This window comes from Acipenser ruthenus, chromosome 14, assembly GCF_902713425.1.
Source record: "Acipenser ruthenus chromosome 14, fAciRut3.2 maternal haplotype, whole genome shotgun sequence".
Classification (NCBI taxonomy): Eukaryota; Metazoa; Chordata; class Actinopteri; order Acipenseriformes; family Acipenseridae; genus Acipenser; species Acipenser ruthenus.
In genome coordinates, this window is record NC_081202.1 from 34,847,874 (window position 1) to 34,865,083 (window position 17,210).

At 41.3% G+C, this 17,210-nt stretch overlaps 1 protein-coding gene across 15 annotated transcripts in view; it reads right to left on the reverse strand.

Moving 5' to 3' along the window:
- Positions 1-17,210, reverse strand: part of LOC117419463 (ELKS/Rab6-interacting/CAST family member 1) — a 357,387-nt gene that overhangs the window by 198,518 nt on the left and 141,659 nt on the right. For all 15 annotated transcript variants that reach the window (XM_058986432.1, XM_058986434.1, XM_058986433.1 and 12 more), the window contains one exon: positions 744-879. In XM_058986432.1, coding sequence (XP_058842415.1) covers positions 744-879 — 136 coding nt within the window. The remainder of the gene's footprint in view (positions 1-743; positions 880-17,210) is intronic.

Genomic DNA, 17,210 nt, shown 5'->3' on the forward strand with positions numbered 1-17,210 from the left:
CTTCGCTGGGGATTCAGAAGGAAGTGTTGCATTGGCTCTGGTGCACCCGTGGGTTAGGGAAGTAAAACCGGCAGAGACTGTTTCTCCTCATCACTCTACAGCGAACCCTGTTGGCCAAGCGCCCAGTGAGCTCAGAGCAGACACCTGCACAGCTGGCCTTTGTACTCCAGAGGCCAGTAGCTCGCTGACATCCGCTCACGAGTTCCTGGGTGAAAAAGGAAGCTGGCTTGGTCGTGGGATGGGAGGACGCCCACTGAACCTTCGGATCTCCCATATGGGGAATTGCTGCGGTGAGGAGAAAAGCGGTTGGGCATTCCAAATTAGGAGAAAAATCGAGATAAAAATTATAATTGGACGCACTAAATTAAAATAAATAAATAAATAAATAAATAAATAAATATAAGATGGTAGAAGAACTCCCTAACCCACAAACAGTTTGCAGTAAATTTGTTTTCGGTAGGTAATAAGGATTTGTTATCTAAACAAAATGAAAATGTGTTTTATCAAGTTTTTACAGGATTTCAGGACAATTTGTGTCTTCCTGTAAGGTACTCAATTTACATAACTTAATTTGCTCCCATTATTGTAACAGAGATCCACCCTCTACCCTTGTTCTGTGTGCCGCGGCCTACCTGGAGCTGTTGGGAGCTCATCAATGCCGCTGCCTACCTGGAGCTGTTGGGAGCTCATCAATGCCGCTGCCTACCTGGAGCTGTTGGGAGCTCATCAATGCCGCTGCCTACCTGGAGCTGTTGGGAGCTCTCGCTGATGTTGTCCTCCCTCTTGCGAGCCTCTTCCATCAGCTGAGCGTTCTTCTTCTTCTCTACCTGCTCCTTGTGCTTCAGGTTAGCCACCTTCTTGCTCTGGTCCTTCATCTGCCTGTAAGGTGGGAAAAGAAGTTGGATATTTGTTAACACTGGTTGCGTCTCTATTAGTTTCAGGTGTAAAATGTCTTTAAATCAATTCAGATAATGGTGATGTGTGGTGCAGCTAGTCAACTAGGCGTGGCCGCCCAATTTAACATCCTAACAGAACGATATATGATATTGCCAATGATGCCTGACTTATGGGACTCCCTGTTCATGACATTACTGGTGCACTCTCATGCATCTGCCCTGCTGGCAGTGACATCAGATCCATTCTACCATTCTCATCTAGAGCAGAGAGAGGCTGACAGATTGACGGCATAATCATGTGCAGCCTCTTGGTTGTTTTTTAGATTTGAGCAGCTGACCCTGTAACAAAATATGCATTACATATTTTTGGCTTTTCTCAACATTTACACAGCTTAGGCAGATAAAGCTGAAGATAATGTGACCATTTCTATCCAATGGGACAGTAGATATCACTTTCTATCCAATGGGACAGGAAATATCACTTCATTATATCCAAGCTAGCTAGGCACCAGATACTGTGTTAAAGCTTAGTTTGTAGCCTCAATTAAACAGCTCTGGTAAACCAAAATCTTCATCTTCCCTCAGTACCCAGAGACAAAATGCTGATGATTTCAATAAAAAGTTGATCACACTGAGCCAGTTACTATGCACATGGCAGACCTGAGCTCTGAAATACTATTCTGCTGCAGTGCTCTTAAATGGCTGATATAGCTTCTGTAATGGACAGCCATCTATTTAAGTTAACATTTCCCTGGACCCTTTCCAAGATGCTAATTCTATGGAAAACACCAGTTCCATATGTCCCAAGCTATTACATTTTTCACACCTTGGCAGTCGCAAGAAAGTTTGCCTGATGGAAGAAGACATCCACTGAGCTCAAAGCTGCAGGAAACATTCCGCCAAACTCCCCAACTATAAAAAAAACTATGCTGCTAAATAACAAGCTTTAAAGTTCCTTTATGTGATATAATAATGATCTCTGGACACCATGATGGCCAATGCATGCACTTGTTAGGTGTGAGTGTTGCCTAGCAACAGTAATGAAGGACCAGGTAAACACAAATGGATAGATGTCAGTTTTTTGCTCTAAATAAAAATGGATGTAGGAGCAATAACCTGTTAACCCCTACTACCGTCACCTTGTGTGGAACCTTTGAAAGGATCTTCAGACCCATGCTTCACTGGTGCACTAAGCAATTGATTGATTACACAACTGTTACTCATAGCTAGCAACAGTATAATATATTGAGATACTAAACGACTGGTTAATTATTAAAAACACAACAAGGACACACAAGGCTTAGGTCTTACACCACTACACTGGGTCAGGTTTCTTCAGTACGAAACTGCCTTGTTTTGAAACACACCAATCTTAGTTTCTCAAGGAGGTGGAGCTTGGGAGTCTGACTCGTTGTGAAACTTGTTTACCAGCCTCACAGTGGGTTTTTGGGTTGGAGTGGAGGCGTTTTGAGAGGGTGAAAAAGAGAGAGACAGAAAGAAAGAACAAGTCTATTTCAGATTCCAGCCCAAGTCGACCACACCGCAGTGAGTCTGAACACAGGACAGGGAAGGTGTGGGGAGAGAAATTACAGGCGCTGGGAGTGTTTCGTGGCTGGCAAACTGACATTAAAGGCTTTAGTTTGGGTCCCATCAAAACGAATGCCCCTTGCAATGCTTCCTCAGCCCTTTTCCTGTCTTACTGTACTGTGTAACACCCCTCCCCACCCTCCTTTCCCCCCCCAAGCACCTATTTTTTCACAAATATAAGTCAGCTGCCTAAGCACTTTAATTAATTGACTCACAGAGGCCAATTGTAAACGTTCCTACCTATTTGGATATCCGATAGACGATAGCCTTTCCCCCTCCCCTCTGCAATACATAGCTTTAACAGGCCATAAATAACTGGAAATGTTTTGCAGTGTTGTTTTTTCGAGGTTCAGCCATCTGCTGGGCTTGGAGTTTCACTCCAAGCTGCTGCTCCGCCTCTCCACACCTTGTGGTAAAACAGACTGCAGCTGTAGACCTCACGCTTCAAAATTACATTTCTCTGCTTATAAAGCTAAGCGTTACCCCTCAGTATAAAGACACAAACTATTAACAAGGAATTAATAGTTTGAAGATCTGCGGTAAGCTGGGGAAGTAGGGTTTGCTGTTTTCATACAGTAACCAGAACGTCACATGTTGTGCACTGACTCCATCTATGTCTATGAAGTCATGGAGGGCACTGCATTGGAATGTAAGTCTTGCAGTCACCATTGGGTTAAAATGAATGTTCTGTCTTTCAGCATTGGTGAGAATATAATATTTTGTGGGCAACCACTGCACTGTGGGATGGACTGCTTATTTGAACAGTGATCTATTCAGGGAAACCCAGATAGGTTAAACAGGGACAAAACATTTATTTTTTATTAGACACCAATAATTAAAGGTGACAGAGAGAATAATGCAGAAGACACAGCTGTGCCCCAAAGACAATGGGGTCTATTCAATAGCTCTGAATGGTATTACTGTTGTTTAAATAATTGACAAAACCAAAATCTACTGTGTGAGTCTCTTAAATGTATTTTTGTCTTTAAAAGTTTCAATAAAACAAAATCACGAACACAAAACACAGGTCAGGCTGGGCAGATTGCTTTCACTGATCCTATGTTTATTTTAATCTCCGTTTCTTTCTCCTCTTGTTCACCCTCGTTCCTCCTCTCGAACACTCACCCAGAGCAAGGAGAGCTGCAGGCTTTTATATGAGTGATTTTAACAAAATAATTACAAACACTTAAACTATAAAATTCAATAAACGGCACCAGCCACATTCTCACAACATGTCTGGCAGATACGAGCTGTTACCATCGCATCTGCCAGACTACATCCAAACCAAAACAATAACAAAGAAACATCGGATTTTTAAATAACACAACATCCATTCAAATCAACAATAACAACACACTCGGCTATTCGCAGTATACATAATAATAATAATAATAATAATAATAATAATAATAATAATAATAATAATAATACAACACAAATATACTAGACCCCAGGCGAAGCAGAGCTGGCAGCGATCTCAGGAGAAGCAGAGCTGGCAGCGACCCCAGGAGAAGCAAAGGAGGCAGCGACCCCAGGAAAAGCAAAGGAGGCAGCGACCCTAGGAGAAGCAAAGGAGGCAGCGACCCCAGGAAAAGCAAAGGAGGCAGCGACCCCAGGTGAAGCGGGACCGCCAGCAACCCCAGGTGAAGCGGGACCGCCAGCAACCCCAGGTGAAGCGGGACCGCCAGCAACCCCAGGCGACCCCAGGCGTCGGTGAGCAGGCGACGGCGAGCAGGTGACCCCAGGCGACGGCAGCAGCGGACCCCCAGGAGGCAACGGCAGGAAGGGAGCCCCTGGCCATGAAGGAGGCAGCAGGAGCTCCACTTCTCCCTCTGGTGGTGGTTTAGGCAGAGGCCCCTCCCTTTCTGGCTGCACAGGTGGTAGGGGCCCATCCCCTTCTGGCTGCAAAGACGGCAGGTGCTCCTCCCCTTCTGGCTGCGAAGGCGACAGGGGCTCGTCCCCCTCTGGCTGCAGGGGCTCCCCCCCCTTGGGTGCTGAAGACGGCTGTGTCTGGTCCACCTCCCAGAACCACTCTGCAGCCTCCCCAACCAGACCCTGGTTCCACGCCTCTTCGTACTGGGGGTCCCCGTAAGGGCAGTCCTCCCAGACGTGCCCAAACTCGCCACTGGCGCTGCACATAGGAGCCCCTTCCATCCTCCACTGCTCCTGTTCGGCTGCCCAGTCCGGGGGACCAAATGGAGTTGGAACCCGGGACTAGGGATGTCACGTATATAAAATTTTGACGGTATAGTAACCATCAAAAAATATACCAAGGTTATCTTCATACCGCGATAAAATGTCATTTTTTTGTAATCCGTTTTTAAATGGCTATTTAAAGAAACACACTGTGGTCAAGTCATTTTTTAACAAAAAATAACTTTACTTTAAAGTTTAAAACAAATCTTAAATGTTAAATTGCTGTAGTTAAATTTCTGCTACAAAACTTGTTGAGAAAATAAAAAGTTTCCATCAATTTGAAAAACAAAATATTACAGCAGAATGTCTGTATTTAATTATACCACACTGATGAACTGGTCTGGCTTTGAAATCTCCTTTTGCAAATGAAAAAGGTGCTATACATTGTACAACAAATCAAATTACAGAGGCAGGAGGTTGTTTTAATAAATTTGCACACACCTACGTACATAATGGAATGCTGAACGTGTAAATAAATTAAAAAAATATATGAATGTACAGCAAGTTATTTTAACAAGGAAGTTCGCTAATCAGTATACTGTTAACAGCAACACGACTGCATACTTATTTTATTACAGCATCTGAGTTAAACGGAACAGCAAAGGGGACATGTTGCAGATATGAAGACTTACATTTTAAATCAGCAATGTTTATTAGGCAGTCAGACACTGTTTGTCTAGATCTGCATAAAAGAAAATTTACAATTCAAATTTCCTCTTGTGGAGGTATTTAATCACAATGCATACTGTATGTTCTACTTCGTAAAGATTATAGTGATTCCACTAAAACAAAACGTGGTGAAAACGCGCTTTCTGTGTGCTACCAGCCTGATTTAAGAGGCAAAATAAAAACTAGGTTGCAAAGGGGAGTAGGGTATCTACATTAATACAGTACAGTTTACACATGCTACGTAAAAACAGAATTTATATTTTCCCAGGACAATTGGCAGCTTACTTAAATAACATACATAATAATAAAGTTGTGTACTTACTGTTCATAAGCCACTTCTCTCACGCAATTTTTTAAGAATATATTCTGTGGTAGAAAGGTATAATCCTTATGCAGCTGTATTTTCTTTATAATGCAGTAGCAATGCGTTATGATCTTGGCAAAACCGAACATGCAACACAATTGTTTTGTTTAGCACTGGGACAAATTACGCAGCTTGAATTAAAATGTATTCTATATACGTCACAGAATTTTAAAATGACAGTATAGAAACTACCATGTAAATGAAACCACTGCATTATAATGAGGCGTGAAATAAATAAAAACAAGCATTACTGTACTTTCTTCAAATTAGTGTTCAAACTATTTTCTTGGAGGGATCTGCTGTTTGCACAAAATCTCACCCAGAGTTTATGCTGTACTGTAATCCTGGAGTTTAGCACATGCTGCCGGAGCCCCGGAGTCTCTCAGCTACTACTGCTACGACAACATAGTAAAATATTCTCGATTGTTTTAAATGTGGCGTTCTATAAGTTAGAGATATATTTTTAAGGTTTGCCATCCGACATCGCGGTTAGCGAAAGCATAATACAGTAAATGCCGTCTCTTGCAGCAGGTGCTGATACGATCAGCGATAGGTTGAAACAATGAACGCCCGCCCTTGCATAATATTGCTTAGTGCCAATTGGTTAATGCTAAATGCCAGCACCCGCACGGCAATTTGCTGAAACAGTTGCTGTACCACTGTCTTGCTCATTCATAAACTAAAATTAAATCGGGAAACAAACAAACAAAACTCCAAAATGCCGGTGCGGTTCACCGCTGGACAAACAGTGAATAAAAAAAACGTGCCGATACCATGAACTCAGTAATGATGGTATAGAAAAATGGTTGTGGTTTCAAAACCTTGGCAGTTTATACCACGGTTTACTGTAAAACCGGCATACCTGGGACCACCACCTCTTAGGCTGCTGCTGCTGTTGAGGCTGCTGCCGCTTTTGCTGCTTCTTGCAGCTCTTCCTCCCCATCCTCTTCTTCCTCACTCCAAAAAGAAAATCAATAATCCAAAAAAAATAATACTTTAAGGCACCTGCAGTGCCTTTTCTGGCCTGAGTCCAGGAGGCACTGGTGAATCCCACTGCTGCCACCACGTGTGACAGGGTGCCTTAGTGGTGACGTCAGGCCAGAAGCAGGAAGAACTCAGAGATACTACAGGTACGATGCAGTGGCACATGCGCCGTTTATTTAAACATATAACAAAAATAAAATAACAGGTTTTAACAAAAAAACACTTTGCTCACAGAGTGAAAATAAAAGTTTAAATAAAACAAAATCACGAACACAAAACACAGGTCAGGCAGATTGCTTTCACTGATCCTATGTTTATTTTAATCTCTGTTTCTTTCTCCACTCGTTCGCTCTCGTTCCTCCTCTCGAACAGCCACCCAGAGCAGGGAGAGCTGCAGGCTTTTATATTAATGATTTTAACAAAATAATTACAAACACTTAAGCAATAATTCAATATACAAGCTGCTACCAGACCACATCACAACCAAACAATAACAAAGAAAACACTGGATTTTTAAATAACACAACATTCATTCAAATCAACAATAATAACACACTTGGCTATTCACTGTCCTTTATATTATTATTTGTTTATTTAGCACACACCTTTATCCAAGGCGACTTACAGAGACTAGGGTGTATGAACTATGCATCAGCTGCAGAGTCACTTACAAATATGTCTCACCTAAAAGACGGAGCACAAGGAGGTTAAGTGACTTGCTCAGGGTCACACAATGAGTCAGTGGCTGAGGTGGGATTTGAACTGGGGACCTCCAGGTTACAAGCCCTTTTCTTTAACCACTGGACCACACAGGCTCCTATTATATATATCATCATCATCATCATCATCATCATCATCATCATCATCATCATCATCATCATCATCATCATCATCATCATCATAATAATACAAAACAAATATACTTTATATTAGCAGAACTTTGCCTTGCCCCCTTTTCATGTGCAGGGCTCCTCACCCTGTTACAGCATAACAGTTCAACAAAAAGGCACGACTTGCATTCAAATTAGAACTCTTCCGATTATAAAAAAAGAAATACAAAGGGCTTGAGTTTTTAACAGCTGAAAAGAATATGCGTGCGTCCGCATCAGATGTCCCTTTAACATTGTTATAATAATGAAAAATACTATATTTTAATAGAAGTCATTTCTATCTGAACTATGGCTGTTAATTACTGTTAACATTTTATGTTAAAAAGCAAAGCACAACATTTGAATTAATCTCACAAATCCTGACTAATTTAACTATCATACAATATTCAGCTTCTGTTTATATAATATTGCCATATAATCCAAAAACAACATGCTTTGAAACAAAAGGTAAAATCACTAGATTTATATTGGCCTTTATGCTGTGTTCTTGTCAATTTTCTGTGCAAAAAAATGCATAGACTTACCAGTGAAGCAACTCAACTCATTTTACACAGGGCATATCCAACGCAAATGTAGAGGCCTAAAGTGTGTATCCTAGCAACCTGCTGACATTGTTTATCTACCGTAATAGTACTAAAAGAAGCGCACGCAAGGTTTTAATGCAAACCGGCAACAGGAGACTTCAAACTGGGATCGAATTTGATGCATCGATTCACCAATATGTAATCCAAGCTCGGGATATTTAAGGACAGATAATCAATAATTGATGCATCGATTAATTGTTGCACCACTGGTGTATACCCATCTTAATTATTTGCTTAAACATTAATGTTAAGCTAATTTTGTGCCCACCACCCCCTTCGATCCCAATCTGCCCTCTCCTCTGGTTGGCACACCATGGCCTTGTTCTGAGCTATCCCCAAGAAATAACATCACGACATTGCATATTAAACTGCCATGGATACCACAGAATGCTTATACATCTTCTGGCGAGAGTCGCCGTTTTATAATTTGAATGCTAAAACTGCATCAACGAGCCTACAGCAATGCATCAGGGGGAATATTAAACTTCCACACCTATCAACAATTGCATGGGCTTTTATAGGGATATTTAGAGCCAATTTTATGACAGTGGATTATTACTGCACTGTACCATTTCCTAGTACATAGCAGAACCTACAATTCTAGTTTTATTAATTACTACTTCGGTTCTCCAGACTGTTCTAGTGTCATCACTTGGGATGGCTTCTTGCAATACAACAGTAATTTGTTTAGTCAAACCGAAGGGCTGCACCCAGCTCTATGAGAATCTGTAAGATCTGGCCCACGGTGACTCAGACAAACATTCTACAGGGTGACTGTCACAGACAGCTTCGTGGGGACGTCAGATCCGGAAGAGAATGGACACAGACAGTCAGTACTGCAGGGTATGAAAGCGCTGATGCTCACTTTTAATAATAAATAAAACGTTTGACCAAAATACAAAACACTGATACAAAATAAACAGTACAGAGGCCAAAAACAAACACACACGGAACCAAACAAGTATAGAGTAGCAATTGCGTCTTAGTTTCAATTAGACTTTTCTCACGACTCACATCTCTTGTTCCGTCTCTGAACACACTAACCTCGATCAGCCAAAGCTGGGGGTTTATATACATGTGACAGTCTCCAAATTAGTAACAAATTTATCAATCTGGAGATGGTCACATTCTGCACGAGTTTAGCATGTAAGAGGAATTTTAACCCCATCCATACTGTAAAATAATGAACAATAAAGCATCATGTTTTTACACAGTAAACAATACCTTTAAATCACAATACAACAAACACAATTCAAAATAACACACAATAAACAAAATACACACAGGGGTCTTGGTCATAGTCCTGGGCCAGGAACACAGACATCCATGGGCCCACAGGGAAATCCCCGGCAGCGGAAACGCTGCCCATGGCAACACTGGCAGCGGCAATGCTGAGAGACAATGCAGTCAGCGGACGTGGCGACAGTGCCAAGGCAGGCTCCCCCAGCTTGGGCGGTTCTAGCAGCGGACATGCTGCCAGTGGCAATGCCGGCAGCAGCACTGCCATCAGAGGAAATACTGACAGCGAGGCAAGGTCCTCCTCCATTGGCCCCGCTTGTAGCGGAAAGGCAGACAGCGGGGTGGCACATTTCCGGCAGCGCAACTACTGCGGGTGGAGATGGTCTTCTCACCTCTCCCCCCCTTTCTCTGTAGCTGGTGGCTCCCTTCTTTTGGGCTCCGGCCCCAGAATTTTCAGAAGTGCCACTGCTGCTGCTAGACATAACATATCCCTGTTCTCCATCCCTGGCCCACAGTAGGTCAATCACAATCTTAGGGTTCTGTAATCAGTCCCATATCTCGTTCGAGGTCGTTGGACGCTCATGCTCCCCCCTCGTGGGTGCTGGAAGCTTGGTCCCCCCTTCGTGGGTACTGGACACTCGGGCTCCTCCCTTGTGGGCGCTGACGCTTGTCCTGGCTTTTTCCGGGGACGACCGCTCCTCTTCCAGATGTGGGGGGTGGCAGTCCAGTGATATATGCCCGTCTTTGCCAACTGCAAACCACCACTCTTCCCCTTTTAGGCATATGAAGCAGGTGTCCTGGTCCGTCTGGGGTGCTGTTACGGCCTTCAGATGGATCCATTTCTCTGCATCTCCACCTCACCCTGATTGAAGGCCTTCATAAAAAGGGGGTCTTCGTAGGGGCATACGTCCGGGAGGTGCCCATACTCTAGACAGACAAGGCACCATTGAGCCCTCTGTCCTCCAACTCCCTCTGATGAGCATGCCACCTCTCCATATACTCCTGCACTTTGTCCATGTCCCCGCAGTATTGTTCCTGGCTCTGTAGAGGCGTTATTTCCCACTTCTGAGCACCATACGTCACAGACAGCTTTGTGGGGTCGTCAGACCCGGAAGAGAATGAACACAGACAGAATACTGCAGGGTATGAAAGCGCTGATGCACACGTTTAATAATAATAAATAAAAGGTTTGAACAAAACACAAAACACTGGTACAAAACAAATGGCACAGTGGCTACAGTGAGTTGCAATTGCCTCTTAATTTCACTTTGACTTCTCTCACGACTCTCGTTCCGCCTCTGAACACACTAACCTCGATCAACCGAAGCTGCAGGTTTATATACATGTGACCGTGTCCAAATTAGTAATAAATTAATAAATCTGGAGATGGTCACATTTCTTAGCATGCTGTAAAATAATGAACAGTAAAACATTGTGTTTTCACACACTAAACAATATCTCTAAATCATAATCCAACAAATACAATACAATACAATTTGTGTTACAAATAACACAAAATAAACACAACACACAGGAGTGGGGTGTACCCCGTCACAGTGACACAGCGTTTAGATATTACTGAATGCATGTGCGGGATGTCATTTGCTTAAAAAGAAAGTGTTATCAGTTGTGTGAAGTACAGCACATTTACACAACTTCTGCACTACATTTTGCAGACATTTTTTTCGTCCAAACTTTGTACATATATCTGAATCAGCCCGTCTATGGGTGTGATCACCAGTAATTTCCCCGGCTCACAATATCTGAGTAATGGCACAAATGCCTCAGGCTAGGATAGCGGAAATCTCTGTTAAACCCAGACTAGGGAGAAGTGAGCTCTGGCAGTGCGGCCAGACTGGTGAAGAGCTGTAAGAAACAGAGTCCCATCTGCATTGTTTGTACAATTCTGTGCAGTTACTTAAGCTTATTAATGGCAAATTGCACTTGAGAGAAAAAGAAAACCAACAAACTGTGACCACAAGCCGTCTTCAAACCCCCAGTCTCAGCAGTCTCAGGAGAGTGAAACCACTGGCAGCTTGCACAAAGCTTTCCTTTAACAACAAGCAGAAGAAGACTTCCCTATTATTCCATTATTCCAAGCGCCCCAGAGTCTTTTCTGGGAAAACGAAATCCATTTGCCAGTTCGGTTTTCATCAGGATCAGAATAGTCATGAACTGGTTCCTGAGATCCACCGTTCAACAGCTGCTCAGACAATCAGGTGTCAATGACAAGCTTTGCAAACTTTTTATTTTTTATTTGTTATAAAATCTCTCTTTTTTTAATTTTAGGGTCCTCACAAGGAAAATGTGAAGGGCCACATCAGTGAAATCATCAGGGGGTAGGATAATGCTGTACTCAACATAAAAAAATGGACAGTTTTCACGCTTTCCTGTTACAAACCACTCCTTCAGGAGTTACATTTGTCAGGAATGCTTCAGATTTCTCAGCTGGTTACAGTGGATACAGTTCACAGTGAGGGGTACTTGCACCATTGTATTAAAGAGGGTAATAGCAGAGATCATAAAACAACACAAGCATAGCAGCGACAGTCACGGCTGTAAACACAATACTAGAGCCTTCAGTAACATGAACATGTAGATCACCCTGACCTATAGCCACTGTATGCACATTCAAAAATCTAAGTTTGACTAACATATGGATATACAGCTCTGGCCAAAAGTTTTGCATCATTTACAATTGAGACATCAATTGATGGCGCCAATTGTGCGCCATCCCTTGGGAGCTCTCATCCACAGTCAGCAGTGGAATAACCTGGACTCGAACCGGCGACCTCCAGGCTATAGGGCGCACCCTGAGCTCCACACGGAGCGCCTTTGCCGGATGCGCCACTCGGGAGCCCCTAAAAGAGTGTTATTTTAGGTTTGTGTTAACCTACAGGGACTGCATGGAGAACAGCATCCTGAGATCTCACAGTAGAGTGCCAGCTGGGGCACAGGGAGAGAGCAATGCAGAGGGACGGTTTGAAGGTCCAAGGCGAGGCAGTGCCTTGTAGGTTAAGAACAAAATGTTAAACTCAAAAAGAAGTTCAAGAAATGTTCTGAGAGGCATGAAAAGATTAACAGATACTAACACGAAACAACTTAGTTGCAGGTACTGTTGAAGCAGTTAATAAAATATTATGTGAACTTTTATACTGTTAAAATCGCATTAAATGATTTAAGGAACTGCGAGTAAGATATAGCATCAATGAAAAGAAAGATTTTTTTTAGGCTTGAACACTTTTTAAGATATAGATCGTCCTAGAGACCCAGTTTGTCAGTCTATCCAGGGTAAAACATTACAAATAAAAACCTCTAATAAACACTCCCCATGACTGAAATAGACAGCTACGTGACAGGAGTATAGACCTCCATGTGACAATATGACCTTAACCCTTTGAAGCCAAAAGCCAAAGCCAAAGCCAAAACTAACTTACAGATAAGCATCTTAACTTTTGCTTCTGTATCAATTTAACTTCTGACAGTCAGAGACCCCGCAGAGATCTAAGGGCGTGTGTGAAATCCTTTTGTTATTGCAAGGAAGTGGAACTCATTTAATCCCCCCCGTGTTGGTGAAAGAGGGGCTTTGTATCTGAGCAAAAAAACAAGGTATATCAGCAACAACGCTAATCGGCCATCTGTCCCCGATATACTCCCTGGGTACCATCAAGGGCAATGTTTTCTCAGTGTTTCAGGAAATAAGCGCCATTAAAGAGACAGTATCTTTTAATCTGGCTCTTTACCTCACCTGTTTGACCCCAACCCAAACGGATTAAGGATTCTTTATACTTTATCAAATCCATAAATCTTTCCTGTTTGGCACTTTTATTAGCTACATAGATCTCAAATGTGCAGTTTTGAAAGAAACACACATGTTATAGCAAATAATTTAGTTTCATTTTAAAACATGACATCTGGTACTACTTTAGGCTAAAGAAAGTTCTCAGTTTCTATGCCTTATTCTCAAGATTCTGTTACACTTGCACTTCCTGGGTCACTTCCAGAGTATTTTCTGGGTCAAAGAATGGCTGAAAAACATCAGCCACCTAGGGAATCTTCTGGTTGGTTCTTGACAGGAAAGAAGCTATTGAAGTTGTGGGACAATTTCACCTTCCAGATGAAATGACCAAGCAAGTGCAACACTAAGCATGAACTGCAAACAGACATTCTTTGACAAAGTGTAGCACCAGATTTCATGTTTTGAAATTAAATACTACATATCTATCTATCTATCTATCTATATCTCATAATCTTCAACCTTTATCAATCCACTGCTGGATGAAGGCCTCCCCAAGATTCTTCCACAAAATCCTGTCTGCTGCATCCCTAATCCACATTGCTCTGGCGTGTTTCCTAATTTTATCTTGCCATCTTCCTGGAGGTCTTCTTCTTGGTTGCTTTATATTTCTTGGGATCCAGTCTAGTATCTGCTTGGTCTGGCGATGGTCTGTTTTTCTTGCTACATGTCCGGCCCACACTGCCACTTGAGTTTTTTCGCTCTTAGAATAACGCTTTTGTTCGCATTTTTATCCATTCCTTCTTTTTCTTGTATCTTCTTGTTATTCCCAGCATGCATCTTTCCATACTCCGTTGAGTCATTTGTAATTACAATGTGCCCAGAAGAATTACAAACAAGAATACAAGAACCACATAAGGCTAGCATCAAAGCAGGTTTGAAAATGAACCTGAAGAATACTCAAGTCATGTTCAATAAATATACCACTCCACAGGCAACTGAAGTCAATGGGATCAAGCTTGAAGTGTGTATGTATACATACATACATACACACACTATATATATATATATATATATATATATATATATATATATATATATATATATATATATATATATATATATATATATATATATATATATATATATATATATATATATATATATATATATATATAGCAGTGTGGAGTAGTGGTTAGGGCTCTCGACTCTTGACCCGAGGGTCATGGGTTCAATCCCCAGTGGGGACACTGCTGCTGTACCCTTGAGCAAGGTACTTTACCTAGATTGCTCCAGTAAAAACCCAACTGTATAAATGGGTAATTGTATGTAAAAATAATGTGATATCTTGTAAGTCGCCCTGGATAAGGGCGTCTGCTAAGAAATAAATTATTATTATTATTAATTATTATATATATACACACACACACACACACACAATCACTATCACACCGTACAGGGTTATTTCGGGCAGCTGTTTATATCGGACTGTGGCAGTGTGCCCCGCCCCTGTGCGTACCTTTGTGTTTCATGTCGTCTGTTATATATGGATATACTGGTGCATGGGATATAAATGGGCCTGCGTAGCACGGGTGATTTAAAATACATAGTTGTATTTGGGCATGAGGATTGCACAATCACCTCATGTGCTGATACAGTATGTAATACTATGTGAGCACGGGGATTGCACAAATTAGTTCACATGCCAGGATTCAAGTGAATAATTAATTGGTAATTGAATCCCGGCACAACTGTATATATAGGTGCACGTTACACTCACTCGGGTTAGTGTGTTCGTGAGTGGAGAACGGGAGAGAGAGAAGGAGAAAGTAAAAATAACAATTGCTCTACGTACCGGCTTTCAACCAGCACGATACTCAACCAGCACGATATTTGTTCTGTGTTCGTTTGTTTTGTTTGTCTGTTTTGGCTAGTGTGCCGTTTTATTTTACAAAGTGTTTTGTGTTTTGTTAAATCTTTTTATTTATTAAATCTGTGCCGCAGCGCTTTCAGTTACCCAAGTCTGTTGTGGTCTCCAGTTACTTACTGGCCTCACGTCACCACTACAGCCAGCTTGTCACACGTGGTGTCAGAACTGGGACAACAGCACCTCCAGGACTCAGGCCAGGAACAGTACTGCAGCTGAAGTTCATTTTTCCTTTTCCTTTTCTTCAAGAGGAGTGGGAGTGGGGGTTTTTTTGAGAAAAAAAGAAATTGAGAACCGGGAGTGCTGGGACAAGGACATGTTACAGCTGTGTATAATGGTATTTAAAACAGGATTCATTTATCTGCCTTTTTACTCTGGTCCCATCGCAGTCAGATATGCGATGGATTACTGTACATTTCATTACATTCATAGGTTTTAATACATCTTTTTTATTAGTGTAATGCGTGTCTTAATAAAGATTTTTAACCGCATACACGCTTGTTTGTTTTGTTTACTGTACTGGTGATTGGGGGATATTTTGAATGTCAGGTTATTGTGGGGAGTTTATACCGTCCATCGCTTACTGCGGGTGAATCACGTTAACACAAACACGCCCGTACTAAGCGGTGGCGACTGTATGTGTATATATATATATATACTGTATATATATATATATACATAAAACATATGGAAGTCCACACCAGTTAAGATTTATGAAATTATTTTGTAAGGTACAATAATTTTTCCTTAACTTCCTTAACGTGTGCTATGTCCAAACCAAGTTTTATTACAATTGGATAAAAACGTTATCTATGTAAGTAAAGCTTTAAGTACAACATGCATACAAATAGACAGTTTGCAAGGAATGTGCTTCTATCTCCAGGATCTCTTAATAACTAGCAAACAGATACACCATGAGCGTTGACATAAGACAGTAATTATTTCATGAATGACGATGGCCGAATGACCCGGACGAGCCGCTGAAGAGGTCGAGTGGGCTGTTTACAGCGTTCCTCACGAGTGAAATAACCAAAGCTCTATGAACATTCATGGAGTATTCGGTTTATATAAGTATAATTGTACAGAAAAGAAAGTATTGTAACCTATGTTAAGCAGGCGAATTTGGAAAATGACTTCTTTGCAATGCAGCATAATTTGGAACAGTGGATTAAAAAATAATAATAAATTGGCACTATGTGTGCTAATTACTGTTGGTGCACGTAGCAGGACATGACACGAAACAGTTCACTTCAAATGACACTCAGACAACTGTAAGGGGTCGTGCTCCCACATGTGTAAACACATAAAACAGCGTCTCAGTCTGAAGCTACACAATTTCTGAATGTGTCAACTTGTGACTTCCTTTGTGTGGAGCGCTGGGAGTCCTCATCCCATTGCAAAGAAAGTGATTTTTGGATGACAAAGAAAGGCTGTAGGAGCTTGCCCTACTGTAGGAAAGGAATGCAGTTTTGTTCAAGTGCCAAATGAAAGTTTTCTGAGATCTCTCTTGTTCCCATCTATCGACCGGACATGAAAGATCTTTGCATTAAATCACAATTTTAGCCAAAGCAAAGCAAGGCTGTCCAAGTTTGGGAATTCATCGGGTATGAACCAAAAATATAGAAACCGCTAATGAAACTTGGAAATTCCCAAATGGGAAATAAACAACCAGTTACAAAAACAGCAGTATGTGCTAATTAACAACCAGGTTGGCCAAGTATTAAATAGAACTTTTTGCTTGAACATCACTTTTATGAGAAATCCCAGATCTGAAATCTGTCTGGATAGTAACTATATATATATATATATATATATATATATATATATATATATATATATATATATAGTAGTCAGAAGTTTACATACCCCAATGGAAATGTATACTTTCTAAAAATTTCTCAAAAACAAATAATTATAGGAAAAATCTTCTGTAGCAAAAGTTTTGCTTTTGTGGATGAGGAAAAAAAGTTACAAGAAGTAGATAATCTACAATTATTTATTTCAGGAATTTTTTTTCTAAACTCCAAAAATGCTAATTAAAAAGTATTCATACCCTTTGATAGTATTGTCTACAATATTTATGGTACTGTCAGTCACAATGCTTCCTCGGTCTGGAAGAAAGAAGGTTCTTTCACCAA